The 19,998-nt window shown below is 41.4% G+C and overlaps 1 protein-coding gene and 1 long non-coding RNA gene across 6 annotated transcripts in view; one reads left to right on the plus strand and one right to left on the minus strand.

Annotated features, from left to right (window-relative positions):
* PLEKHM3 (pleckstrin homology domain containing M3) overlaps nucleotides 1-19,998 on the plus strand; it is a 76,878-nt gene that overhangs the window by 24,385 nt on the left and 32,495 nt on the right. For all 4 annotated transcript variants that reach the window (XM_057419838.1, XM_057419839.1, XM_057419840.1 and 1 more), the window contains 2 exons: nucleotides 4,443-4,636; nucleotides 16,227-16,290. In XM_057419838.1, the coding sequence (XP_057275821.1) occupies nucleotides 4,443-4,636; nucleotides 16,227-16,290 (258 nt within the window). The remainder of the gene's footprint in view (nucleotides 1-4,442; nucleotides 4,637-16,226; nucleotides 16,291-19,998) is intronic.
* LOC130604896 (uncharacterized) lies at nucleotides 14,037-18,454 on the minus strand. Of its 2 annotated transcripts, none has more exons than XR_008973547.1 (2): nucleotides 17,743-18,454; nucleotides 14,037-14,182 (listed from the first exon to the last, which is right to left on the minus strand). It is a non-coding gene; the product is annotated as an uncharacterized LOC130604896 (long non-coding RNA). The 2 variants fall into 2 exon arrangements; XR_008973548.1 differs by lacking the exon at nucleotides 17,743-18,454 and adding an exon at nucleotides 16,000-16,707.

Below are 19,998 nucleotides of genomic sequence, written 5' to 3' on the forward strand. Positions count from 1 at the left end.
ATTGTTTATGTGGTTGTTCAAGAGACAGGCTCTTTTAGCCCTAATCTTTGCATTTATTGGGCCTTTGAAGAGTACCTGTTTCATGAGCACAAGGGACTATGAATTGGCACAAGGGACTATAGATGAGCACTGCTTGGTGATAGATGCTGAATTGTGGAAATGCCTACAGGAAACTGGCATTCCCAAACACGGTGTTTGCATGGCCCAGTATGTGTCCTGTCAGTTGGCATGAACATTTCAAGTGCACTAGAGGGACATTGCTATAGCACTTGTTTGGACCAGACAGACGAAAGCAACATAAAGAGAAAATCCTATAGTTGTTCACCTGCCACACAAGCAGCTTCTCTGAAACTTCTGTAATCTGCTATTTACTACTGCCTTGGTGGCTGGTTGCTAGATAGGGGCAACTGATTGCATGCCTCAAAGCATTACACCAGCAAACACAGTAGCAGTGTTGTTTTGCTGCCTCAGGGAGCATATGCTGGAACAAAGACTCGTAACAAATCCAGACCATGCTAGAGCTTCAGACCTAGCAGCCACTGTTGGGAGAGGCTGTTTGATGTTTTGTGTCTGCAAATATTATTATTATGGGCTATTTGAAAAGGGAAAAAATAACCAGTAAATGCTCTATTAGAGGAAAAGCAGCTGTCTTGAAGAAGAAAATTTGTCAGAAAGGGAGATTATTAAAAGGTAGCCTGAGCCTGCCATCAGGAAAATTATAGTCTTCCACTATAAAATGCAAGATTCTTCAGAGTTACAAAGCTCTTATGTGTGGAGACAAAACTCCTTCCCTTTCCTAGAAGCTAGGAATAAAATATTTAGGCATTCTTCCTTTGGATGCTTCTACAAAAGACCAGACTTGCTAGCCCACGGTAGTATAGGTAGCCCTGATACAGAGCAAGTGGATGGTAAGGCAAACTCATATCAAGCTGTAATATTGCCAAGAAAATAAACTGTTTTTCTAAACCTGCAGGGTAAAAACTATGCTTTATGCTCTGTCTCCTGTGGTCTTGGTGTGTAGGCAGCTGAGGCACAAAAGGAAATGGGACTTTCAAGTTTAAGCATTCACTGAAAACTTAATCTACTGTAATCTCACTGTAATGGTGAGAAGCTTTCAATTTGCACCTTTTATAGACAGGCAGAACAGCTATGAGGTGGCTTGGGAGCACAAGCAAATTCTGTGCAGATACTCTATCAGTCTCTGTGCCTAAGTGCTCAGAGAGTTGGATTTAAGAGAGGAACGCTGTCCCTAAGGTAGGAAAACACTACAGCATCCCCAGCTATATGAGCAGAGAACTAAGGCAGGGAGGGAAGGTGAAGAGCACATCATGTACCACAGTGTCAGTGTGACAACTGAGCTGAGATCACTGGTTAGATCTCCTCAACTCCATCCCATCCATGTAAAATAGCAAGTTGTTCTCTTTATTTTTGTGAAATCTTTGGGGTTTTCCCCTTTCTGTTCAGTTCTGCCTACATATGCTTTTATTTGTGTCCTTCCGATGCCTCCATGGAATGATGGAGTGCTATTCTGAGACAGAGCACATATTGCCTGTGCTTTTACATCTGCCTCTCCTTTCTCCATTCAGAGATAAGGCCTGGTGTTTATTTTTTCTCTATGTTCTAAAAGGCAACTTAGTGCTGGCTGCTGCTTTTAAGTGTTACAATGAAACTGTGTGATTCCTGATTAGTGTATTAATTAAATGTGCTGATTCGGCAAAGGCAGATACACGTCCCACTTCCTTGAGGTGATCTAAGTACTTATAATTTTATTTGTGCTCACTTTTAAATGAAGATCACTTAATTTGTCAGCATTTCAACTCTCAATTGGCCAGTGTGCCGACACAAAGCTGTGCAGCAACATCCCAAGTGAAGCTGAAAAAACAGAGCTTCTTCTAAGTGCACAGCCCTACCCCTCACAGGTAGTGCAGCAGTGCCTGAAAGTGGAGCTTCTGTGGTGGGTGATTTGCTTCTGGCTGGACTCATGGCATAGGCTAGATTGGTTCTGCAGGAAATAAGCATATAGCATCTTTGATGGGCAGAACTGAAACAGGGTTTCGATCTTAACAAGCTTTGGTGTTTCGCACAGTCTGAAATGTGCCTGTCAGTCCCCCACATGGCATCAAAGTAAATTAAGGGTCTGAAAACATGCACTCCATCCCACTGCCTTTGCAGAGGTTTCTGGGGTCTGTTCTATCTGTCTCCTAGGTACACTAGGACATAAGCTTTTATAATGATACAATAATTGGGCATGTTTCTCTTTTACGTTTCATGGACTCCCAGACATCTGAGCAGCAGCAAAACTGTTACATCAATTAAGTAGATTTTGGAAATGGAGAGGTTCTTGTCTGAGTTTGGCAAGACAGGTCATGAAAAAACAGAAGCAGTAGAACCCTGTAGAGCTGTGATTTTCCGTATCTGGGACTTAGCACCTGAAAGCATATGGGTAGGAGAAGAAAAATCCCCTTCACTGCAATAAAAGCTATTTGAAAGGACTTGGCAGTTAGGCATGTTTCTCCTGTCCTAACCAAAGTAGCAGTTCAGTCCCCAGGTTCACTTTTTTTCCTGTCTCCCTACTGTTCTCATATTTGTGTTTACATGTGTTTGTGTGAGGGGAAAAGAAAAGAGGCAATCTTGTGAACATGCTTTTTCCTTTTACTTGGGCCAACTGTTTTCCCCGTTTGCACACAAAAAACAGTAGGTATTGCAGTTTGGTTCAAGTGGCTTCCAGCAAAATGCCGGACAAACACAGCAGGAAATGAACTCACTGTGCCAGAAGGCTTCAAGGGAGGCTGACTGCTGGTAAATTGAATTCCGAATTGTGAGTTTGCAGCCGCTAGAGAAGAAAGGTCTGGAAATGTCAGCATCCATCCTTGTATGACATTTAAAGCTAAAACCTTGTTACACTTTCCATCTTTTCACTCCTTCTGGCCTACTTAATGGGGGTGTCTAGTCTTCCCAGTTAAATTGGGGGACTGTAAGTATGCTTGTAGATGTACTAGAATATTGGCTGGTAGCAAGCTGAGTTATTGTGACTGCCTGACCCTTCCCATTATAAGACTACATTTCAGCTTCTTGTAGCTTTGCTATGGTTGATTATGTGAGTTAATGTTTTACATGACCTGTGTGCCTGTGTCAGGCATTCAGAGTGAACCGACACATACCTGTCAGACAGTGATGCTGGGCAAAGTACCATTTTAGGGCCTGGGGAACCTGTGGAGTTATGCTCTGCTGCATTTAAAATTGCACATTGTATTATCTGCGTAGTTATTGGTGGGAAGGTTGGCCTTGGCATTATTTCTTACATTTGTATTATGCACTGTGAAAAGCTTACATTTAGGGCTGGCTTTCCCTGTAAGTAGCTAGTGACTCCTGTAGCTAGTAACTTGTGCTGGTTTTGCAAGTGGTGCAATTGATAAGAATGTCTATTGCTTTTCTCTACTTCCTACCTTACAGCACCAAAATGGAAATAACATCCTAAATCTCAAGAGTCTATGATGTGCCCTTTCTCCTTTTGTTAGCCTAATTCATCCCTCCCTCACTCAGTGTAAACACTGATTTAAAGGTCTGGGAAGGCTAATTGAATTGTGGAACAAATAGTATTTCCATAGCACAGTTTCAAGTGATTTGCAGCTCATTTCAGATAATCCCATCTTCTCTTTTCCAGCTGTGATAAAATACAGAAATAAGGAATGAGAGGGAATTTGGCCTACTCACCTCAGAAACAGGAGTATCTTCTCTAGTGGGAACAAAAGTCCCATTAATTTATCAAGATTACAGTAGCTGTTTGCAGTTGGAGATAGAACAGAGCACTATCATGAAAAAGGCCTAAGAAAAAATTGCAGATGAAATACTGGGAGTGAGTAATACCAGTCATTATTTGTCTGTGTTTAAAAAAAAACAAAACTCAATAGATATGCTTCCGATTATTTTCTTTTTACATCATTTTGTCCCTGCCGGCTGAGTATGAAACAAATGGGAGCAGTACTTTACACTGGACTTCTGTACTCTGGAGTAGTACAATGTGATTGGATTTGCAGTGTGTATGTTTCCTTTTCTAATGTGCTTTGGCACTTACCTTTGTCAAAAAGAAAGCAGCAAAGAAAGAGGAAAATCTTAACAGGGAAGAAACTTGGTAATTAGTTTTTAGACTTAAAAACCACCTGGTAAGCTATGTTACCCAGCAGTGAAAACATGTATGGCTGCAGATACTGCTGTATATTGGGTAAGTAAGCAATTATCTCACACGCTCAACTTTGATGGGTTTCATGAAGTTTGACTTGGCTATAAGCAGAGACAGCTGGATCTCTCTCAGCTCTGTCTTCATTTGTAATTGGTAACAAAGTAAGTTTTCAGATGCAAGGAACAGCTGACAGATCACAGAGGGGAGGATCTGCTTAAGAAGAGTTGGGAGGAAAGCCTAGCTGAACGGCTTTATTTTTCAGGTATCAAAGCAAGCCAAAGAGTTCCTGGAATATGTTTATGAGGAGCCATTGATCGATATCCAGCAGGAAAATCCCATGTTGTACAAGCATGCTGAACCTCTGGCAACCGTTGTCCGCCTGAGACAGCAGCTAAAATCTCTCCGAGCCTATTTGTTCAGCTGCAGAGCAGCAGTGGCTGAAGATCTGCGTAGAAGGTAAGAAACACAAGACAATGTACAGCACAACGATGTCCTTTCCTTGTCATATTGCTTTTCTCCATTGTTTTTTTTCCCTCACAATCTCATTCTGAAGGTGTTAACCATTGTAAAAGCTGTTGTGCTTGTATCTGACTTCCCTGAGCAGCTGGGTTGTCTGTTGCCAAAGTTGGTTTTATAGGGTCTGAATATCTGAAGTTGTTCTGGGCAACTATTAGCCCAGGGGTCACACATCGTGATGAGTATCTTTTACTTCTCCTCAGGCTTCCTGGCTGTGGGTGACTATTTCCAGTCAAGTATGATACCTCGTGCTCCCTGCCATGGCACCAGAGTGCCAGCTTGGGGAGGCACTGTTGGGACCTTTGAAACACCTCAGAGTATGGCAAAGCATGGGAGAGCCCAGTCAACTGCCTGTCCAACGCTTCTGCCCTCTTCTGTGATATGATCTGACATGAAGGCAGAGGCCAGATGTAGTCCCCTGGCATGTGACCCAGCATATGATTTATGTGACACCAGAGCACTTGTGCTCTTGCACATCCATAACATGGCTGTGCTGAGTGTTTTGTTTACCTGAAAACACAGCACAGCACAGCAGAATGTGTTTTATAGTGAGTTTTCTGTGGTGGAAACAATAGTTCTATAGGACATGAACTTGATTTTGGAAGTGCTGTGTCTTAGTCCGTTCAGCTGCTGCTTCATTTTTTCTAACAAGCTGAAAATTAACAATCTTCTGAAGACTATCAAGCCACAGTTGTGATCTTGAAAAAAACAAGCTGCTTTTGTCATGGATCTCTGAAAGAGATGGGGAGATGTCTTTGCCCATGCAATATTGTGAGGCAAGTGGCACCAGGTACAGGCAGCTGATCTAATAGTAAATGCATCTATAAGCATTTGTATACTCCAAGTTTCTAAGTAAGACAAGACTGCAAATAGGAAAGCCACTGCTTTGAAATTGTGAGCCATGAAAAGGCAAGGAAGCAGATGTCATCAGTGACTGTATTTTGAGCATGGTGTTTTAGGGATGGGGAACCTGAATTCTCTGGGAGGGAGAGGAAGATGCAGTAGCGCCTTTATCCCAGGTAAGGAGTGAGGCGTTCTGCTATTTGGTGCATAACCTATGACATTGCTTTGATGAACTACCTAGAACAACTAAGGGAAGGATATAGCAAGTTTCTGGAAAGCACTGCTGAGTTCTTGTGTGAGACCGGCTGTGTGCTAATATGTGTTTGTGTCTTACTGTTTAATTCCTGTTACTTGATAGGGCAGCTTACAGCAGTTAAAAAATAAGGATAGGTTTTTTTTTTTATTATAGATGTTGGCATTATCTTGTAGAGCTCTTTTGCTGTTCAACTATAATAACTTTCCTATGCCATCCTCTTCAACTGCAATAGAAGTAAAAGGAGACAGATTTGTGAAGACTGGCATTCAAAAACAAAAAAGAAAAAAGGCAGAAAAGAAATTATTCTTTCTGATTAATGCTGAAGAAAAGAATCCCCTGATTAAAATAGACAGGAGGAGGCACGAGACTGAATGGACTTGGGTAAGAGTGAAAGAAGAGAGATCAAAAGAGGCCTCAGCAGAGAAATCAATGGATTAGAGACAAAGAGATGAGGGAAAGCCAGAAGGAGAAGAGTCAAAGAGGGAAGGGATTTCAGGAAATTAAGAGTTAATGAAGAAACCAGGACAAAGGGGGAGCTCCAAAACCTACCTCCCAAAAGAAGAGATGTGTTGGGGAAATGGAGAGAAGAGAAAACAAACAAAAATTAGCGCAGAAATGTGTGCATAATGTTTTCTCGGGTGGGGAGGAGAGAGAAAAAACCTCCCTGTATCAAAATGAAACACCCAGAATAGCAGAAAGGGGAGTTGGGAAATACTCCAAATGCTACCTTTTCTTATCTAAGTGTTCTTTCACGCTGTCTCCAATTAAAACTCTTTGTGGTGGAGAGGAGGACACAACCCAAGAAGTGTTTGCTTTTGTACTAGGGAAGCATCTCCAGTTTGGTAGGACTTGTTAGAAGTGCTGTAAAAACCACTGCAGGAGTGTATAAAACACATCTTAGATTTCTGCTCCTCCATGGTCTGTTGCGCTGGGTGCTTAGCTAGTTTGGTTTGGTGCTTAGCTAGTTCCTCAGAACTCCCTTTAGAGGTCTGCAGAGATGAAAAGTAAGAGACGCTTTCCCAGAAGGAGGTATTCCTTGCCCAGAACAGTCCCAATGGCTTTGCTTTCTGCATCTAGTATCCCAGTGTGCAGACATTCGCTATCAATGTGATGGCTTTATAGAGCTCAGCTGAAGAGTAAATAAAGAAAATAGGTGATTTAAATTTCCCTTTGGCTCGTCACATGGGCAAGTTGCAAGAAAAGGAGGAGTTTAAACAATATGGTGAGACGGCACTCCTAAATTTAGTACCTAGTTAGAAATGGAAGACTGGGGGAGAGAATCCAGTTATCTGTCCAGCTCTAAAAACATTCTTTTTCTGCTTGGTCTTCACCTTAGCATGTGAATGACTATTAATCACAAGAAAGTGAACACAGCATGTTGAAGACCTGTCAGACCCATATAAACAGACTGAAACAAACTGTTAATATTGCTGTCTAGGGAGAACTAAAAACAGACTGATTAATTATATTGGCACCTTGCTGCCTTTGGGACACTGATAGAGCCTGCCTTATTAGGGAAAAGCAGATCACTCTAAGGTTTCTTTTATTAATACTATTTGCATTATCATCTTCTTTAAATCTATACCTCGCTCTTGAACCCAGATCACAAAATGAAGATGGCAATGAAGTTAAAAACTCTCGGTGTCCTCTGGGAAGACAAAACTGTTTACAGTGCTTACAAGGCACTTTTTTCTGAAGAATTCCAGATGGCTATAAACTAGGTTAGCTCAGGATCCAGTTGGCTTAAATGTGGAAATGTTATTTATAATGCTTGGTGTGCACAGATAGGTACTTTGGGAACTTTGAAACTTGGCATCTAGTAGAGAACTCAGGGCTGAACCATGTTGTGAACTTTGAAGAAGCAAGTGACTATATAGAAAGAAAGGAAGGAAAAAAAGCAGAAGAAATCCTAAAAGTAGCTAGAAGGCTCACAATAAAAGTGGTAGTCTTCAATTATAATGATTTATTCTCACCTATTGCTTCACCAGATTCTAAGCTTTTTTTTTATATTTGAAAGGGAAAAAAATAAGGAACTCGAACTTGGCTGGGAGGAGGAATAAGGCCCTCCACCAGTTGCGTATCAGCAGTATTCCTCTGAGATTAGCCAGCTGAGACTCTCAGCCTGTTGCTGCGCTCCCTGTTTTACAAGGGATGTTGTTATGCCTGGTTTGCTGTGGCTGTCACTTCAGTATTGCAACAGACATAATTTGCCTCAAATGTCTTTACTCAACAAGTTCTTGCTTGTTTTGGTTGCCTTGCTTGTGTGGATGCTGTTCAGGCAGAAACTGCAAGACTGAAACCTTATGCCAACATAGAAATTAGTACAAGTGGAGTTGTACAGATCCCACCGCCATCACCTGCAGATTGTGGGATGATGAATGAATGGCACTGGCAAACAAGATAGAGTCAATAAATTTGATAGCTAAGAAAAAGCAAGAATTAATTAAGTCCATTAAATAATGATGTAGGTTATTCTGTGACGCTATGCTGAATGATGCAAGTTTTATTCTGCTTTTGCCTTCTTCCTTTTATCTCTAGACACAAGACAGACTAATAGCATGTCCATGTGCCACAGCCTCTTTTCCTCTGCTCTTGTCATGGTTGAAGGCTCTTCAGGTCAGAAGGATGTTTTCGGGGAAGTCTTCAGGCACCCCTGCATCTGCAGGGTGGGCTAACCCAGGTCAACCCTCAAGCTTCTCTGGGCACTCTGCTCTCTCAGCTGTACCCCTCAACTTGCAGTTCAGGCGTTGCTAGCCCCAGGTATTTTAGACAGATGGCAGTGGCACAAGGTAAATGTTCTGCAATACATTCCCATATACATTAATGCTCATTGCAGTCTTCTGAATGGTAGTGAGAAACCGTATGGGAAAATTTCCCTCTTGTTAGTACTCGTCTCTGTCTAATACCATTTGTCTGTCAGCTCCAGACCAGCAATACATCAGTTTCACCCTAGCAAAACTCCTGTGCTGGTTACATTACTTAGCATCTTACAGGACAAGCACATTTGAGCTTGCTGTTGCAGCAGGAGGTTAAAGGTACACCTCCAGTGCTGCAGACCTGTGCTCCTGACTGAGCCTGCCGGTCTGTCAGCATGATGCGAAACAAGCCCAAATTCTGTTATGCTGAACAATAGAGTCCTGTCACTTCCTACAGTGAGGCCTTAGACATATCACTTCTGACACAGGGGTAGATTACTTTCAAAATATTTGTGTGGCAATTGGGGAACCTGTCTAAACACGTCACAGGAATCCTGATTGATCTTATGCAATCACTATACCACCAAATACCTCACGTATGTGAAGCTGGAGCTATGTCATCTTTCAGGCTAAGGACAACAGAAGGTCATTAAGTCATGTCCCAACTGTCAAAGGAAACTCTTTTCTCCATTTTCTTTGCAATGGGTAGGCCATTTGGAAACTGGAAAATTGCGGAGCAGGAGAACAAAGACACATCTTGTGAAAGCAGTAGACTGCAAAAAGAAAGTTTGAGCAGGAAAGGAGCAGAAAGATTTGGTTTTTATAGCACTTAGGGCTCTGAGTTAATGGCAAAACCAACAGAAGAAGAAAATTTGTTGCATGGGTGATTGGAAAGAGGGCAAGAGAGAAACTCATTCAAAGACAGTATCTGGGTATCCTGAGAGGATCCAATGTTAAGACCAAACAATACCCCAAAGTGAGAAAAGAGGAGAAAATAAATGCAGAGATGTGTGCGTGAGCCATTTGTTGTTTTATATAGATCCTGCTTGTGTGTACTCATTGCAGTAGCTGATATAAAGCATTCCTGTTAATGGAGCTCTTACATACAAACCACATCTTCGCTTCACTTGTGTCTTCATGAAGCAGTAACTGTGCCTGCGGGGTCCTTGCAGGCTAACATCTTAAAAAGCAGAAAGCAGATGGCTAAAACTGTAGAGGGTAAGGTTAGGTTGGACTTTGAGCTTTTGTTTGAACTAGGGGTAACAAACAGAGCTGGAGCAAGAAGACGTGTGCCAGAGCAGCCAGGGTAGGGGCAGTACGTCCAAAGGAAGGTTAAAAGCACAAGCCAGTGTTCTACCATGGTAGGCAACCAGCTGAGGAGCATGCCAACAGTATACATAAGTTTTCCAGAGGACTGGATCTTGTAGTTCAGTCTAAGAGCACACCTGCACCTCTTTGTCAAATAGATCAGTAATATCTTTCAGAATGGTAATTTCTATTCACTTTTTGAGACTACATTTAAAAAAGAAGTTCCAATTAGATGTGGACGCCATATTGTGCCGGTTTTATCCCTGTGTTTTTATATCAGAAATTCCAGCAGCAAAATACAAGTGTTCAGAAGTGCCTGACAAAAACAAAAAACATTTTCTTATTCTTCAGTGCAAGTTAACTGGGGATCTAAGCTATTTTGATTTCAGAATGAAATGCTATGCCTCTTGTTCTCTGCATCCTTTTAGTAACTGTGGTACTTGATTCCAAACTGGAGTTTGATCTGTAGTAGTTCTTGTCTTTCACGATGTTACTGTAACCTTGCTCAAGTAACCACAGAGGAGAGAGTTAGCATACTGCATTTTAGAGTTGAAAGTTTATATACTGGTTCAGGATTGCTGATGGATGATAAGGGTAACTGTTTTAAGATAGAGATGCTCATGGGGAATTTCATAACAGCATGGAACAATACCTAACATGCTTGATAATAAATCTAACACTAGTCCACAGTGTGGACTGTGGATACATAGGAATGTCTGCTCCCAGAATTAGAAGAGTTTTCATACCTCACGAATGTGAAATGATTCACAAATGCTTTTCTAGAATTAGAAAAAATCATCAGTCTGGTATAAGACCACAAGAATTAAATAACTAGTGTTTTGTTTTATTAATTTATTCTTACTTTTTGACTTTCAAATCACTGGGTTTCCCAGGGCCCCACTTCTCTAGATGATTTTTTTTTTGCTGGGAAGTTAGGGTCCTCCTCTCCCAACACACTTCTGGGAGCTGAGATTTCCAAGGAAATGCAAAATCAAAAGCTGGAAAAAAATCCTACCTTTCCCCATCACCTCCAGTGCTGTTCTCTGTCATAAATTAACAGACTCCATGTCAAATGATTTCAAGGGATAAACCTAGCAATAGGTGTTATTTACCGTGCCATGTACCTTTGGGATAACTCACATATATTTGGGATAACTCTCATATATTTGGGATAACTGGCAATTCACTGATATCCCTCTATAGTTTTTAAATCGTGTAGTAACCCTGAAAAATGCGAGCTCCTCTCAGTGAGGTTGGAGTGCGCACAGCCGCAGCTGTGGGTGGTGCCTACTGCTAGCACTTCAGAGGTCCTCTTGCCGCTTGTCTAGGGGATAAAAATAATATGGGAGCACTGGTAATCATCCTGGGCTTGCTTGTCAGCTACTTTAGTCTGTAGCATGGTGCACTGGCTTAAAAGTAAATTGGTGGTGGTGCAAGTTGCAGTGCCAGGGTATGACCCATGCTGACTGAGGAAGTGGACTTGGTACCCGGGGTGCTGTGCCAGCTGTGGGTGTAGCAGCTTCCTGCAGAAGAGGGGTGGAGAGGCTGCCTGAGTGTGGCTGCATTCTAGACTGGTGCATCTGCCTCTCCCGTGAGTCACAGCTCAGTCATACAGTTCTCAGCCTGGTCAAACAAGGCACTCCTGGCTGGCACGTGAAATCCCGGTGTCAGCTTCCCCTCTCCTCCCCCCTTCCTGTCCTAGGTTTCAACAGGCTTTTTGGTACAAAAGAGACGTGGTTGTGCCCACCTGCCAGCTAACTTGTTTTCTTTTGATTGCACTGTAGAAAGAAGAGTTGGCTCTGCTTATCACGTTTGTACTTCGGTTATAGTGTCAGGCTTGGGCAGATTAATTGGTTGTAGCTTTAGCAGAGCTGTCAGGGCATTTAACCCATTGAAGAAAAATTACCTAAGCTGATGATAAACAGGCTTTAAATGCAGAGCAATTACTTAGTGCTAACAAAGCACCATGACTACATACTTTGTCCAGATGCAAAAAGCAAAGTCTTATCAGTGGTTCTGTTTGCAGGAGGACACTAACAGATAACCTTTATTTGTGCAAATACTTACCTGACAAGATCATCCAAAAGGGAAGAGATGAAATTTCTGGTTCTGTCTTGCCTGAAGGTTATGCTTCAGATGACAAAGTATCAAACAAAAAGAATAGTAATCACAAAATAAGAATGCCCAATTCTCTCTTTTAGTTGATCTGAAAGCCTCCTACAGTGGGTTTCTGTCCTGCTTGTGTTGATTCCTTTGATTTCTAGCACATAACAATAAAGCAGTTTAGAGACCTTTAACCAGTAGGACTTTGGATTTCATTGTTAACAGGAACTGGCAAAGCTAGAGGGCTGGTTAGCATTGAACTTGGTTTGTTCATTGCAGGCTTAACCCTGATTGGTGGTCAGGGTTTACAGCACAGCAACCTTGTGACTCACAACTGTTCTGTTTTGCATTGATGGTGAAACTGGTCCGGGAGTTTCCAAACTGTGAAAGCTTACGAGGTGCTTTTAGTGGGGTGTGCACTTGATACCATTTGCCTCTCAAGGGTTACAGGTCACATTCTGAAGCAGCAGAGGATTGAGTTTTTATTGTGATGAATCTTAACATATTGTGCTTGACCTCTGTCTAGCTCACTCCATTTTTTCTGTGTTAAGATTTGACTGAAAGGACACTGTTTGTTGAATGCTTTCAGTTGACCAACTTCTGAAAAAATCCAGTTAGTTATAGCACATCGATCAAAAGATTTACAAAACTGACATCTTTTATTTTCCTTTTGAATAATTTACCAGAGATTTCCCATTTGGGGTTTGTAAAGGACCTTTATGTCAAAGGAAAAATAGCGTGCAAGCACATGCTTTGGTGGTTTTGGTTCAAGGCCTTATATTAACACAAGAATGCTCAAAGCTACATCTCATGCAGAAAGCAAATACTTACTTTCTAGTGAAATGTTGCTAAGTGCATTTGTCTTGGCCTACTCTATGGTCTCTGACAGATTTTTAGACATGAATGTGATTTTAGGTTCATTTGGATGCCATGTAGTGCTTTGTCTGGATGCTAATGCAACGGCATGGTGTTTGTGTGAGCCCCATCTTGCCTGCTGTACTTTACTGACTTTGGATTCCTTCAACCAGTTTCAGTTGCAATTGACAGAGGGATGGAGGTGGTAGAGACATTATGTTCCTACTTGGTACATGAGGGGAAGTGTCTGGGTCAAAAACCAAGAGGCTCTGGATTAGTCTTGTGTGCCCCCTCCTGAAAAAGATTTTGTATAAGCTATCACCTCGTTAGGCTCAGAGAACCTCTGTGGACAAGCAAGCTGCTGGACATCAGTCATTTTCTTGCTCACTGGACTATTTGGTCTGTGTGGACTTCCTGTCCCAACTGATTTGCTTGCATTTTATGATGAGTTCCTCTGAAAATGCCTCTTGAGTTGATATTCTGGTGTCTCTTATTTTCTTGTTCCCCACCCACTAAAGGCTGACAAAACTGTCACTAAACATTCATTTCTGGGAGGTGTCTTCACAAGTTACATTCAGGTAGCTGTTGAGTTTCCAAATGGGACTAACAGAAGTTCTCTTGGAAGAGATCTTAATTGCAGATGTGCAGCACAACAAGATGTGGTTTTGAAATAGCTGCTCAGCTCGCCACAGGTGTGGTGACCATGCATAATTTGTATTTTAAATGACAGGGTCTGAGCTGCCTACTTCTAGGTGATTTCAGTGATTTCCCACTCCTGAAGCTGTGTACTCTTCACCTTTGGAGATGTGGGTAACATATAGGATTGGACCATATAAAAGCTGGTCCAGTGCCTTCATAACATGTTTTGTGAGTGCTGTTGTACATGCAAGCTCTGACTGCTCAGCTGTTTTTCTGTGGCCCACCACAACCAGGTTGGGATTTTGTGAGTCAATAGGACTGCAAATCTGAAGCTGGACCAGCCTTACTTACTGAGGGGTTCTTAATGCCTCAGTTTGCATAGCAATTTCCATTGCACTCCTTTCAGAATGAGTGCTGGATGTATGCATGTACAGATGTGTCTTGCATAAGACTGGGAGGGCAGTGCCTACTTCTTTTCCTGGAAATAGATCTGGGAGGAATGTTGGATGCTGCTGCTGCAGAGCTGCTGCTGCAGGCTCATGTATCTCAGGGAGGGGGACAGGTACGGGGAGAGAATGACTGTCACCAGGGCCCATGCTGGCTGAGACCCCCCTGACAAAGGAAGTCCCTTGATCATGAGTTTGCTTTTCATCTGCACACTTTTTATTAGGGGTTCGAACTTGCAGGAAATAAAATGCAGTCCTTGAAGGCGGCAGGGGAACGTGATGTTAGTCATCGATATCGGTCGTTGACAGTTTCTGCCTTATGGGCTATTCAGGCTATTTCCTGAAAAAGGAAATCTTTCATTAGCTAATTATTTTCTTTAGCAGTGCTGTAAGGGCATCAGCAAATAATAGTTCCTGGCAAAGCTACCGCACCATTTAGTGTCTGCTTGTGTGATCAGAGGAGAATGATGGGGAAATTTTAATGACAAATTCTGTCAGAGCTGAAAAATACTAATGGCTTCAAAATGCTGTTCAGAGTTGACTCCTTAGCAATCAATTTTAATAAATCTCCTATGTGCAAGTGAGAAATCTAGATGTCATATGTTATCTGATATCTAGATTGTGACTGTTTTCTAGTGGTCTTTGGCACCGTGCCAAATGTATTATGAAGGTGTGATGCAGCAGAGCCACTGAAGCATGTTCACCTGTAATAGGAGCAATTGTATAGCCTGCAGAACTAAAAAGGGAAAATGCAGTATCCCAGTGAGACTGCAGCTGAGAATTAGGTGGGTAGAGCAGACATGCTTGCAGAGCCAGAAAGAGCAAGGGCACGGTCCTGCTCCAGAAGAGTGCCGTAAGATTGGTGGTGCCCAGTTGTCAGTGCCTTGCTTGCAGGACTCTTCCCCTCCCACCCCAATAAAGCTTAGATTTTTATCAAAAGTATGAAAGGAGTATGAGGCTTTGTACCACTCACCTTGACAGCAGTGAAAAGTCCTAGTCCCTCTAAGACAGCTTTGAAAGCAGCAGTTTAAGATAGTTGTTTAAGACAACTAAGAATAGAATGAACTGAGGTGCTTTCATTATTTCTTAGATTCAGTGCTCTGTCAAAGGTTGCAGTTGGTACTGTTATCCCTGTTGATCTGTGTTTTAGCTAATTATGTTGTCACAGCTTCTAAAACGTCTTTTTTGAGTTCCTGTGTACCTTCTCAGTAGGATCATGGCATGGTCATATAGGCCTTTCAAGTATCTGTTTTTTTGGACATGTCCAGTGGTTTTTCTGTTCACTGCCATTCGGTTCTGCCATACAAACTCGTCTTTGTCAGAGCTTTGTTCATGTATTTAATAATATCAAGAATTTTGTTTTCTGTATTGCTTTAAAACCACATGGTTGTAATGCAGGAGCTGAGTTCACCATTTATTCTCTAAGCAGCATGTAGTGTAAAGTAGTTGCACCTCTTGAGATACTCAGTTGCTTTTTTGCAAGAGTGGTGTGATTCTCTGCTCCTGTGTTACATTTGTTATGACTGGAAAATAAAGCTCTTTGACTGGTTGGTTGTGTGTGCACACAAAGGTAGACATTTCAGCTAGATGCACTCTTCCTGACATCTTTATGGCAGATCCATAGGTTTTCATAAACTTTTCTTGCTAATATCCACTTACTTTTACAAGGTCTATTTTTCTCTGTAATGTCGCTTTAATCCAGTTTTTCATCTTACTGCAAGTCACTTTAATTAGGAATTATCTTCTCTGATCAGGTTTCTGTAATTTAGCTTTACTGAACAGGTCTGTCAATTGATAATCAGTGGTCTTGCCTGAAACCTTGGTTTATATAAGGAAAATATGCCTTTCTCAAGTAAGTCATTATAAAGTCTATACCAATATATTTATTTCTGTATGCAAAAAGGAATTTATACCAATCAACTTGATGTTGGAAGAACAGTATCTGCATGGCATTTTTCCCAATATAATTATTTCAGTTACAAGACCGTAAATCACAGCTTTCTGGGAGACCAGCAATCTTGTACTAAAACCCGTAAGAAATACTACAGATATGTAGTTTGGGTTATTTAGTTTTGTTACTGGGTTAATTGTTTAAAGAAACACATCTGTGCTCAGGGTGAGCTTTCTGTGGCTGTAAATGTCGTGGTACCCACTTACCTGACATTTGGAGAATGACACTGGCACAGCATTCATTCTTCTTGTGGAATTGCTGTGCCCATGAGGAATGCTGTAAAAGTAGCTGGTGTTTACAGGATGACATAATTCCAGTTTTTGACAAGCTTTGTCTCTCTAGCATTATTGTTCTGCAGTCTTTTGGTGAGGAGAGGAAATCTTTGAGTTTCATGGTCAAAAAGGTGTGACACATCCATTTTTCTCTTTTCCAGGATTTTTCCCAGAGAGTATCTTCTCCAGCAAATCCATCTTTATTCTCTCGCAGACCTTCAGCAAGTAAGTTTCTTCAACTAGTTCTACCTGCTACACATCAAACCTGTTCTCATCTTCAGTGCTAATTGTACATTCCCCCTTCTAGCTAATCGTAGCATAAATAGCTTTACTTCCAAGCTATATCTGTGATTAATAGTTTAAGATAAAATGAGTTAGTGAGGCATTGGTTAGGGATGAGAGGCAAAAGCTTAGAGGGTCAGTGTTGAAATGGAGCTGGAAAGAGGCTGTGAAAGAAAACTGTAATCTGTAAAGGGAACTTTGCTGTGAGGTTTTTCATCTGATCAGTGAAGGCCCATCTAAGGTTCAGCCTACAGGTAACAAGAACAGTTTCTTTCTTTCTTTGAAAGAATAGTTGTTCAGGGATGGATGAGTTTGTACAGTCCCTAACACAGCATGCTTATTTATAAAGTCTGCTAGGCATTACCATGACAGATGAAAAAAAAAATAATAAAAAAACCCCAAACCACAAAAACCTCAGCAAGGCTGCTGCTACACAGAGGTAAGCCATGCAGTGTTACTGTGACAGATGCGGCCACAAAAGAGGTAACGTGCCAGCAAAATGTGTCTTTGCATTGATATTGATTGAACTAAGCGGACACCTTTGCAGTACATCGGCCTAAAGAGTAGAATTTCATTACCTTCCAGATTAAAGAAGAAGAATTTGGCAAAAAAAAAAAGCTGAAAAAAAGAGGAATAGGGAATCTAGGGTGAATGTGCTGCAGCGCTCAGATGCAAAATGGGAAAAGTGATGAGGCAAGATGTGATAGCTGACCCGAGCACATCTGTGTTCAGACTCTAATGCCGTTGCCGGTGATATGTAAACACATTATTTAAAGCTTCTTCCACTGATACTTCCCTTGTTTAGTGGTGCCTTTTCTGCAGGATAATGGATAGCACAGTCAGTTCTGGATGGTCAGGTGACTCATTTAAGTTAAGGTAGTTGAGATGTCCCTCAGAGCTGGAGACTACAGAACTGCAGGAAACGTGGCTTTTGTTGGCTGGTGAAGTCACAGGGTAGAAATGATTCTATACATAAAATAAAAAGGCAGTCATCTGAGCTCTAAAACTGTTTCCACATCTTTGCAGCATGTTCTGCTATCTCATCTTTAATAATCAAGCCGTGAAAAAGCAAGCTACTTAACTCCAGAGCTGCAGTCCCCCTGGTGGGTCTATCTATTAGCCCCCAGTGCTTTGTAAGCTGCTTAATCAGTTCCTAACATTGGTAGTAGATATTTTAGAAGCAATCAGCAGCTTATCAAGCACCCTCTGGGAAGGAGGGAAGGTAGAAGTCACAATTCATCCATTGATTTAGCAGTTCCCTTTAGCATGTTTCTTTGTGTTTCTGTTTGCAAGACACCTTCTCTTCCCCTGAGGGCCCCAGCCCCAAACTTATCATATTTAGAGGCAATATAATTTGATTACCATTTCTGCTGGGGTGAGTTAAATTGCATTTACCTTTTAATCTAGCTATATCCTTGTCAGCCTGGAGAGGGTTTTCCGCATTTCAGAGGCTCCAAGTTTGAAATTCGATTGCCTGTTTTTGTCAAAGTGGAACTAGAGTGGAAAAAGGAGGAGGGCTCCACTGAGAAAATTAATCCAACAGCCGGAGGAACACTAATACCCTTACAGCCCGTGACTCCTCCCTGGTTTGCCCCTTACAACTGCTTTCTCCCAGTTGCTCATCATTTTCTACTGATCTGCAATTTGGGTGTTTTTTTTAATCCTAAAAGTTTCTCCTCCTTTTGATTCCTCTGCTGCCTATTTTTTCATATCCATGGACTGCTTTCGCACTGTATCCTGCTGTCATGTAGATTGCATGTGTTTGGGGAATTAACTAAAAGGTTTATTAAAGATTAATGGAAAGATAAGGCATGGTGAGTAAATTAGAAAAGCAGAGAGGGGTAATCTGCAGATGTAAGCAACCTTTACCCTGGTTAGTCGCAGCTCAGTTCTGATTTGTTTCCTAGCCAAGTTCTCTGTGGAGATCCTAGAAAACATGGGTCATTTCTTCCCAAGCAGCTGAGATTCAAAAATGTAGTATGAGGGTCTGTTCTTAGGGGCAAAAAAAAAGTTGAAATGTCTTTTTGCCAGTAGCTGAAGCAGCAGATAATACTATTCCAAAATTAAATTTAATCTAAACCTCTTTCCAAGCTTAACAGAGCTTCATGCCTAGACCCTGTGGATACGGCAGGTATATACTTGAGCTTTCTGATGGTGTGGGGATGGCTGTCACTTGAATCCATTTAGATAGGGCTCTGCTGGGGGAGACTTTAACTATGAGGTTAAAAGCAGAGTGGAAAAAATTGAAACAAATTTAATTAAATCTTTAACTTTGGGAACTCACCAAATCCTGGTGAGGCAATGGTTTTCCTAGCGCTTTATTCAGTAATAAATGCCTGTAGTGCATATGTGAGTAGGCTTGACCTTTAACTAAAGAGACAGTGAGTGAAGGTCTTTATTTGCATGTACATGTTTATTTAAAGTGAACAAAAACACATGCATGTACTCCAGCAAGGTCTCACTGCAGACCAGGGCCCCAGGGACTGCATTAAAGTTTACAGCAAGTCTATCTATGGGCATTCCCATGAGGTACATATTCTTAGAATCCCCTTGTCGTCCTTGTTGTGGGAGGTGTTAACAGGCGAGATAATGAATTAGGTGCATTCAGATGTAACAAGCAGAATCTCAAAGTGTGACAGCTTGCCTATTCTGCCCCATTGGCTACACTTGCTTTCCTTTCCAACTCTCCCTGGCGTCATCTGCCCAGAGAGAAATCTGCCCTGCGTCACCTGTAACACCACTGCATCTCTGTTAGCCAGTTTTTGAAGGCTATTCCAATCAATTAAAGCTCTAAAGAGGGAGACTTCCAGTTGTTAGGAAGCAGGTATTGCTGATTTTAGTAGGCACAGTATAGGGCAGCTTCACCTGAAAACTACTAGAGGTATAACTGTTCTCTGCTGACATGACTAATGGACATGTATCACTGGTTATGTGTATGTGTGGACACAGTTTATGCAAGCTGGTGTTCAAAACTATCCATTCATTTTGTGTAACTGTGGGGCTGCTTTTGTTGAAGCTTAACAGTACTCACACTTAAACATTGGTTTGGACAGAAGCTGACTCAGACAAGACTATACATTTCTTAGGAACAATAAGTCTTGCTACTTCTACTAGATTCCACATAAATGGGAGCTGTTAAAGTAAAAGACTTGAAATAGCTGTTGTTCAAAATTCAGGTGCTTAATCCACACAGGTAACTAATATCTTGCCTATTTTTTATGTTAAATAGCAAGACATACAAGTGTACAAAGTTTATTGCAGTGATGGTCTTTACTGCAGAAGCACTCTTAATCATGGCAGTTATTTCATCCTGGCTGTACTGGCCCCAGAAGGTATTGTAAAATAAAAAGAATCCATGTCATGTCAAAAATGACTGGATGTCAAGGATGGAAATCATGACCAAGATAGGAGATTTAAGAAGACAATTATTTGAAGATTTGTTTACATGGCAACACTAAAGGAAGAAAAACGAAGTGACAAAATATGGGGATTTAAAATGATGAGTTCAGTTACACTGAATCACTGTGTAAATACTGTTATTCAAAATATAAGTGGCTTTCATTTGGTTTATCTTCATTTACTTTGGAAGCAAAGTGAGCTGAATTATATTAAGAGTATTTTTATTCTGAATGTGTCTGTCCATACAGGGAT

The sequence above is a fragment of the Pezoporus wallicus genome, unplaced genomic scaffold (assembly GCF_028554395.1).
Source record: "Pezoporus wallicus isolate ANWC-B61680 ecotype Strahan unplaced genomic scaffold, APGP_CSIRO_Pwel_v1 contig_4710, whole genome shotgun sequence".
In the NCBI taxonomy this organism is placed as follows: Eukaryota; Metazoa; Chordata; class Aves; order Psittaciformes; family Psittacidae; genus Pezoporus; species Pezoporus wallicus.